Source organism: Poecilia latipinna, unplaced genomic scaffold (assembly GCF_001443285.1).
Source record: "Poecilia latipinna isolate Pla-1442-1.1 unplaced genomic scaffold, P_latipinna-1.0 Scaffold3474, whole genome shotgun sequence".
Taxonomy (NCBI): Eukaryota; Metazoa; Chordata; class Actinopteri; order Cyprinodontiformes; family Poeciliidae; genus Poecilia; species Poecilia latipinna.
In genome coordinates this window covers 37,195-46,054 of record NW_015116090.1, presented here as the reverse complement: position 1 = coordinate 46,054, position 8,860 = coordinate 37,195, and the positions used below count along the sequence as shown (strand labels likewise).

Sequence of the window (8,860 nt, the reverse complement as noted above, 5' to 3'; positions counted from 1 at the left end):
GTGGAGCGGTCCATCCCAACTATTTACATGAGTGAGATGTCCCAACCACACAGCCACTTCACTGTTGGCTTGTTTGCAAAAGACTTTAATTCAATGTTGAATTGCCATCATGTGCAATCTGGGTACAGAACAAAATCCCAACTCAATGTTGTCAACACATACTGCTTAAGTTAAAATGTGATTAACCCTCACCTAAAATTAAAGTTCTAATTAAAAGTAATTAAGTAAAGATCTATTATTATTACTTGGGTGTAGGTAGGCTAGGTATATGTAGAAATAACTGAAAATACTGTTTCTTTGGCAGTAAATAGTTTTACATTATTTCAGATTTTGCTGTTGACATAGGTGACCGGTGGACTAAGAGTTACCATGGTGTGAGCGGTCCAGTCAGCTCAGAGTTGTTGGGAACCGGGGTGGTGCACTGGGTTTTGCTGCTGTTTTCCCCTTTTCACCACCAGAGGGCACCTAGTTCTTGGATTACCTGCACACCTGCAAATTGTCAGATCATCTGGAGGAGTATATGAGGAGCGAACGGCCAACACTCCTTTGCCAGAGTGTTAGCCAATGTTTGGTACATCAGGCCTCCGTGTTATCTTTCTGTGTTTTCCTCATTGAGTACCTCCAAGTAATATCTCAGTGTGCCTCCTCTTCAGGTGATTCCTCATGACACCATGGATGTTACCCACTAGTTGCCCAAGCTCCTGGCTTTCTCTGTGCATTGCTTCCCTTGTGACGCCGTGGATGTTACCCACTGGTTGCCCGAATTCCACTGACACCTCCGCAGTTAACCAAACCTTCCTGGATTTCTCAGTTGGCTGTCTCCCTCGCTCCTCTCCGCCGGAAACTTGAAATTTACCTGCCGGCCCTACACCGCTGTCCACCCGTCGGCCTAAGCAGCAAGCCCTCCATCGTGACCACTACCTGGTAACCTCAGTGAACCCTTCCCGGGATCAAATGCACCTCCAACACAAGTAAGACCAGTCCATTTGTTTCGAAACTGCCTTTTTCTACAACCCTCAAACTCACCACCTCCTCTCTCCTACTCCAGTGATCCACTGACCCTGATTGCCGTCATCCCCAGGACCCACTGCTCTGATTATTGTTCTGTTTCTTACAGTAAACCATTTAACTGATTTCTGTTCTCCACCTGGTGTTTCTGCATGTGGGTTAGAAAACTAGAACCCATCATGACAAGAGTGACCAGCAGACTTGATGTTTCTATGGTGACAAACTGAAACATTAGGGCCTCATTTTGACTTTGCCACATCAAGAATGAACTATATTTATTCTTTCAGAACACTAACTGGATCAGCTGAGTCATTCAGAAAGCTGCAGTCGGCCGCATATACAGCATTGTTAAAGCCCTGAGTACCGTTTTCAGGCATAGCCTGTCAGGCAGAGCTGTATGGGGTCTAATGCAACTGCAACTAGCCTGTTAATTTGAGGTAAAACCATGAACACAAAAGGGAACCTGTAGACTGACTATGATCTTCAGTTATGAATTTGACTGTTCTTGTGTCTCATGGATGCGAAGTCTGAACAGATCAGCTGCAGGTTACTGAGCTTTTCAGAGGATCAAAAATTGAAGAGTAAAAAACAAAACACAGTATTTTCAAAAGGTTTTGGTGTTTTTCTAACATCACTATAGGGAAAATCCCATCTGTTGTGTTTAAAACGAGTAAAAAAAATATTTCACAGCAGATTCAGGAAATATATGTTCATATAAAGTTCATAGGGTTGCAGTATAATTTATACTGTACGTGTCAATGTGAAGGGACTCAATCTTCTGATGACTTCTGATGTGTTTTTAGGTACAGAAAACCCAGTCTACTGCATCACATACAAGAAGCAGAAAAACAGATGTGCCACTGTGAGAGCAGCCGATAGGTTCACACAAACGCTGAGGCAATGAGCTTACAGCTTCCTCTTTAGCACAAAAGCATGGCAGTAAGAAGGAAAGCACTGCCCTTCTGTTGTCATCTGAGGTCCAACAGGTTGAGCTTGTAGTCCCTGACCACCACGTGCTTACAGACCTGAGAAGACCAGAGGGGCTAGAGTTATGAAAGGCAGCAGGTGAGTCAAACTCCATTAAATCTAATTAAATTAAAACAGATTTGAAAATGTGCACGGATATAAATTCATCTATCCCATTTTCTTCCACTTATCTGGGATTGGCTTACAAATGTCGCAGCCTAAGTAAGGAGGCTCAGACTTCTCTCTCCCCCACCACTTGGGCCAGCTCCTGTGATGAATCCCAATGCGTTCCCAGGTCAGCCGAGAAACTTAGCCTTTCCAGTGTGTCTTGGAGAGACTAAGACTTCTCTAGGTTTCCTCTTGGTGGGACATGCCTGGAGCACCTGAACAAGGAGGGGTTCAGGAGGCATCCTAACAGGTGCCCAAGCCATCTCAACTGGCTTCTCTTGGCGTGGAGAAGCGGTGGATCTACTCTAAAGCCCTGTTTACATGACAATGATCCAATGAGAATGGAAGTTTTGTTCCATTTCTATTAAACCATTTACATGAAGACATTCATCTTTGTTTACACAGTAACGGTACACATTGAAAAGGTGCAATGCCCTCAACACGCCACTAGTTGGTGCTAGGTGCTTTGGAACTAAGTGCACATGCGTTAAAAAAAAGTTCTACCTGAAAGCCGTTGTTATGTGGATTTGCATTTCATCATCAGATACTGTTCCCTCAGTATCTGGGGGAACACACACTACGTATGTGTGTTTGTGTGTCTGATGAGTGCGTAGTTGCAAAAAAGTGAAGAAAGTGGGACAACTTCGCCGAAGCCAAACTGTGCTGTTGCCAGAGAAAACATTCACTATTTTTGTGTAAATGTACAGTGCAAAGACAACGAAACTCTTCCGTTTTCACCAGAAATTGTTGTCATGTAAACAGGGCCTAAGTCCCTCTGGCTAACTGATAGCACCAGCAACTGCACTCAGAGATAGGGTTAGAAACTGGGGTGAGAAATCTTATTTCAAAGGGAGAGCTCAGACACCCTGCAGAGAAAACTCATTTTGTTCACTTGTATCCATGATCTCATTCTTTCAGCCAAGACCCAAACTCATGCCTATAGATCTATAGATGAGGGTAGGAACATAGATTGGTCGCTAAATTGAGAGCTATTGCCATTTGACTTTGCTCTCTCTTCACTGCAACAGGCTAAGAAACTTAAACTCCTCCTCTTGAACTATGACCTCTTCCCCAACCTAGAAAGGGCACCCTTTTCCAGCTCAAAATGATGGCCTCAGATTTGGAGACCGATCCTCGTTGTTGTTAATATTCATGTTCAAAAGTAAATGTATGTAAATGTATGTACATACATGTACATAAATGTATGTAAATGTACAACCGTACATTTACTTGAGTAACTTTTTGTGAAAGGAAAAAAAAAAAAAAAAACTGAGTAATTTTTCTGCACTAATAAATCTATGAACAATGAACTGACAAACTAAAGTACAATCCTCAAAAGCTGCTATCCTGGCCTCTGGTGAGAAAGGTAAGAAGTATGCTGGAACAAGAATGCAACTAAAAGTTGCAGGCTAGTAGTAGCTGCAACAATTACAGTCCCTCTTTCATAAGAGGGACTGTAATTGGGAACCCGTGAAACATAGTCTCCTCCTACCGAGACATAGGACAAAAATATTTAGCATATGTAACAAGATAAAGATGGGAACAAGAAGAGTCTCTCACCGTGAACAGAGGAGGCTCCTTGGAGTGGGGATGGAAACCTTTTTGTCTGCATCCAGAAACTTCCAACATGCCCGCACCAGTGAGTCTGAACACACCCATACTGAGATACACAACTAGGGTCAGTGAGGAGGCTAAAAAGTCTCATAGGAAATGAAGTCCAAAGAGTTAGCATACACATACTCATTGTGTTTTGGAGCACAAACGATGGCCAGTGCCTCCGGAAGCATCAGCTGGTAGGAACAGTGAGTGTGGAGGTCCACACTGGACAGGAATGCAGTCTGGGAGGGATGGGTCTGAGTGCACAGGTCAGTTATTAGTGACAGAGACTACAACACAAGCCAGAGGACAGAGAAACAACAGAACCACAGTATCTCCAGATGTCACAAAGGTTACACAATGAAACCAACAGCTAAGAGAGGATGGAATGTCATCTGCTTTGACTGAACAATTTTAGACCCTACTGACACAAAGCCTCTGTCCCTGAGCAGAGTGAGGACACGGACCTGGCTGTGCTCTGATTTCTGACAAGAGGGAGATGAAACACCTTACTAACAATTCCTCACTGTGCTGGAAAGATTACCGCAAAGTCAGTGACTGAAATGAGTTGGGCCTCCTTTCTACCAGCTGGCATATGATTCACCATAAATACAATTAAATTTAAGTGATTTGAATGTAATCTGAATATATCCAGATTGGACTGCACTACTTTGGTATTTATATAAATGGATATGGATATGAATTGGAGGCATATGTCTTTGAGATATTATATTGCATCATACTGACATTGGCATGTTATTGGAATTGTTTTAAACTGACACTATGCTGAAGGGGAGGAAACACTGTTTTTACTACAAACACTAATTTCAGGGTGGTGTCACTAAATTCATACTTGAGTGCCTGCCAGAGCATCTCTTAAAGCACTTCAGAGAATGGGAGTAGAAAGTAATTGTGAAGCTGATCTTGGTTTGCTACAGTACTTTAATGTACTCACACTTTAACAAACAAGTGTATGGTTTCTTTGAAGAAATAACAGATACGACAAAAGTACGAATAAATACGTAAATAAACTATAAATATGAATAAACCTAAACTTCAACTTTCACCAGTTGTTTCCAAACAAAATAAACAAGTTTTACAATCACATTATCATCTTATTCTCTTCATATCAAGTTACCATCAGTATAAACAATATACTTCGGGTACTTGACTCTTATTTCAAAAATCCAAAGGGACATTTCCATTGCAGAATTAGCGGCAAATATTGGATTAAAAACCTGAAGTAAATTATAGTTGCTGCTTTACTGTACAGTGGTTGATAATGTTCCCAAACCAATCAACAAACAAAGAATCATAAAACAACTGGAATACATTTAACTCAACAGAGGAAGGAGGTTAGTCAAGTGGGTAATCAACCAGCGTTCATCCGGAGCAGACGCCATTTGTAAAGTAAATAAACTTCTAAATATATTCACAAACTGACACATGCAATAAACAGTCATAATACTATGCAACCACATCACAGCTGATAAAACTAAAATGTTCACTTGTCATTTATGCACACATGATGGAATGAGCTCCCCTACAGCCCAACATCAAAACCTTAACTCACCAGCTTCTCTGTGACGTCTCTCATATGAGAGACGTCACAGAGAAGCTGGTGAGTTGCTGCCAATCAATCCCACCAATCAACACTCACATAAAACACATATTAATAATTAAAATGCATCAAATAATAACTGAAAACTATAAATCACTGACTTTGGAGCCTTTTATACAATTGCAGAAAGACACTACTATGCCTCTGTTCCTATCTCTGGTCCACTCTCACTCCTCTCATCTCTTGCTGGATTGTGCCGTATTGTGCTGTTGCCAGAGTAATACAAGCTGATGCAAATGAAGCGGAAACAGAGGGAAAAACTGAGGTCCTTTTAAAAGTTAGGGCTGAGTGGGTGTGGGCTGTGAGAGGACACATAGTGCTTTGTATAAGAACCTATCGTTAAAAAGAACAGAACATCTAAATACTTTAGAAAGTGCCTTATTAATGTGTCGTCATACATGAATCCACCCCACTGTCAGCAGGTTCTGTTGGTCCTGGAATCCAAACAGCTCCTCCACATTCTCCATGTCGCAGAAATCCGGTCCAGCTGATTGTTTTGGGATCACCACATGAGTCAGCACAAATTCGTTATGGGTCTGAGAGACATACACAGTCAGAGAGAACCTTATCAAGTTTTGTTTTCTTGTTTTGGCGAGGAACATTTTTCCTTTCTACCCAAAAACTCACCAACCGTCCACAGAGGACACCGCAGGTTTCTATTCCTCTGGCCGTATTGGAGTCAGCCAGCAGGAGGAACCGATGCGTCAGATCTCTGGGAATCACCACCCGCCTCAGACCCTCCACCCTCTTATCTGCACAGATGAAATCAACTCACACTGAAGCCTTAGAGCTCTGTTTATGCTACCATGTTTGAGATTTGCACGGCGATTCCTTAGGAACAAACACCAAAGGTTTGAGAACTCCCTCCGAGTCTGACCCAGCTTGGTTTCAGACAGATTGAATTAGCATTGGGAGCAGAAAAACCATTTGCAGCTGTGTGTACTCACTGTGTATTCCTGCTAACGCAGCAACTGGTTGGGTCACAGTCACAGGCCTGTTTCTGTTTGGGTCCACCCTCTGAGAATATATGCTGCTTTTGATCGACTGCTTAGACAAACAGCAGCCAGCTGGGACCTCAGGCACTTTGGTCTGCAACTGCAGGAAACCACATACAGCATCACTATGTACTGCAGATACATAGTATAATACATTACCACACAGACCCCTACAAAGTACCACTCAGAATATTACAAAGGGTACAACACATAGTACTGCAGAGTACTACAGAGAATTGTGTATTACTAAACTATTGCAATGTATTTTCAATTTCTAAAAAGGTACTGTGCAGTACTAGAGAACACTACTAGAGATTACCACAGGATAATTATCTTAGAGTATTACTAAATAATGCACAGTAAAGCAGTTCTACTGAGTACTAAACAATACTAATGGGTACAATAAAATACCAGATGGTATTTCACAGTACTAAACAAAAGAAAAACATTACCATACATATTACTATACAGCTACAATATAATAGAGACACTACTTCACTATGGCGTATAATAGGGAAATCTAAGTAGTGATGCAGCACCTTCAGCGCTGCCTCCTCTCCTCTCTTATTAGCCAGCTCCTGACGCCTCAGCTGATCTTCAAAGTAGCGAAACTGTTCTGACTCTATCTGCATCTGTCGCAGTGCTGCTACTCGCTGCTTCTCCTCCTCTAGCAGCAAGAGGCGCTGCCTGTCCTCATCCAACAAAGACAGCTGCTGTAGGTGCTGACCACACCCATCCACCACCTTGGCCTGGCCCTGAAGAAACAATTGGATCAGATTGGTGTGCTGTGAATGCAGGTAGTAGAAGTCTCCTCTTTACTGATAAATAGTTTTATATTTACAGACACAGGAGATCCATTATTGATCCAATAAACCAATAGATGCAACTCTATCTGATCACCATCACTGAACAAAAGATCACATTTACTCTCCATGTAGAGGGCATTACCCACAATCATACCCAGTGACATGTGGTCAGGGGAGGCCTGTCATTGTGGAAAAATAATATACAATGATAAGATCATTTATATTGATATTTTCACCCTGTGGTTTGCACTTTAAAGTATTTATTTTTCATTTAACTTAACCAATTTTGATTATTTTTTCTTCAAAATTGCTGAATTTTCACAATTTCCTATTAAAATGCTCAGAAGCGCAGCTGGTGAGGCAACAGCGAGCTGAGCCTCACCTGGGATTACCAACCTCTCACTAACTGCACTGGCTGCCATTCGACAAGAACATATTCCTCTCTGTATGCTGTTTTTGCCGTGTTTTCTGTGTAGTTATTTTTCAGGTTTTCTGTGTTTAGTCCTGTCCCTGTCCTGTCTTCCCTGTTGATTGGTTCCCAGGTGTGTCTCATTCCCTGATTATCCTCCCTGTGTATATAAGTCCACCTGTTGTCTTTGTCTCTTGTCGGATCCTTGTCGTATGTCGTATGTTAAGTCTTGTCTAATGATAGTCGTATGTCGTATGTTAAGTCTTGTCTAATGATAGTTTGTCTGCCGGCACAGTTGAACTGTTAAGTCCTGTGTTGGCGTCAGCTCTCGTGTGCAGTCTTCTCCTGATCAGTCGCTACCAGTGTTAGCTTTATCTCCGCTCACTGTGCTGCCTGTTTTCTTGGACTTTTCTTGGATGGTGATCTTGGAGTTGCTTCCAATAAATTCATCCTTCATCTTTCAACCTGGGTCCTCTGCGTTCATTCTCACCACCATACACCGCTACATCATGACATATGCCACCAATAAAATTGTTAAAAAACATTTAATATATGAACTGATTTTACATAATTTAGCATATTTATATAATTTACTGTGTTTTTTGTCACCAACTGTATGTGTAACGTGTTTCGTGTGCTGAGGAGTGATCAGAAACTTAAGAGAATAGATTGGAGGTGAGGCAGGCAGTTTTCTTGCCTCATGGCAGGGGGTGCACGTCACTAATCATTGACTCAATAAATCATAATCTATAATCAATAGAGAGATGTGAAAAACTGACAGATGTCTGAGGACAACTATGATCAAACTAGTTACCTTATCTGATTAATAAGATGAACACTTAATTTAAAGGGGAAGTATTATGTAAAAGCTTTACATAATGTATTATGTTATTCCCTCATCAAAAACATACCTGGAGTGTTGCCTTGATTTTTTTTCATGCATGTTTGAGAAATCCTTTAATGTCCCATAGCAGACATTCAGCTGTGAAAAACGCTTGGTGGAACCAAGATTACAAGACTGAGCTTCATGCCTTACAGAGCATCCCTCCCCGACGACTCCCCGGACTCCTTCAGACTAGTCAGCACCAATTAGCAATCACCTGGTGAAACTGTGCATCTGCTGAGCTCATTATATGAGCTACCTTTTAGTGCAACACTGGTAAAAATGTTGCTAAGGGGATAATAGAGGAGCACTGTTGTGATTACTTCCTGATAGTGGAATTTCATAAACACCTTGAAAGCCCAATTTCAAGGTGTTAAATTACAAAGTCATACTGGATATGTGTATATA

General features: G+C 41.6%; 1 protein-coding gene across 4 annotated transcripts in view; it reads right to left on the bottom strand.

The window, feature by feature from the left end:
- Positions 1-1,256: 1,256 nt before the first annotated feature.
- stambpl1 (STAM binding protein-like 1) overlaps positions 1,257-8,860 on the bottom strand; it is a 39,770-nt gene continuing 32,166 nt past the window's right edge. For 3 of the 4 annotated variants that reach the window (XM_015023967.1, XM_015023968.1, XM_015023970.1), the window contains 7 exons: positions 6,894-7,109; positions 6,307-6,454; positions 5,987-6,111; positions 5,758-5,895; positions 3,883-3,995; positions 3,703-3,802; positions 1,257-2,033 (listed from right to left, as the gene is read on the bottom strand). In XM_015023967.1, coding sequence (XP_014879453.1) covers positions 1,977-2,033; positions 3,703-3,802; positions 3,883-3,995; positions 5,758-5,895; positions 5,987-6,111; positions 6,307-6,454; positions 6,894-7,109 — 897 coding nt within the window. In that variant the 3' untranslated portion in view covers positions 1,257-1,976. The remainder of the gene's footprint in view (positions 2,034-3,702; positions 3,803-3,882; positions 3,996-5,757; positions 5,896-5,986; positions 6,112-6,306; positions 6,455-6,893; positions 7,110-8,860) is intronic. The other variant, XM_015023969.1, reaches the window with a different exon arrangement.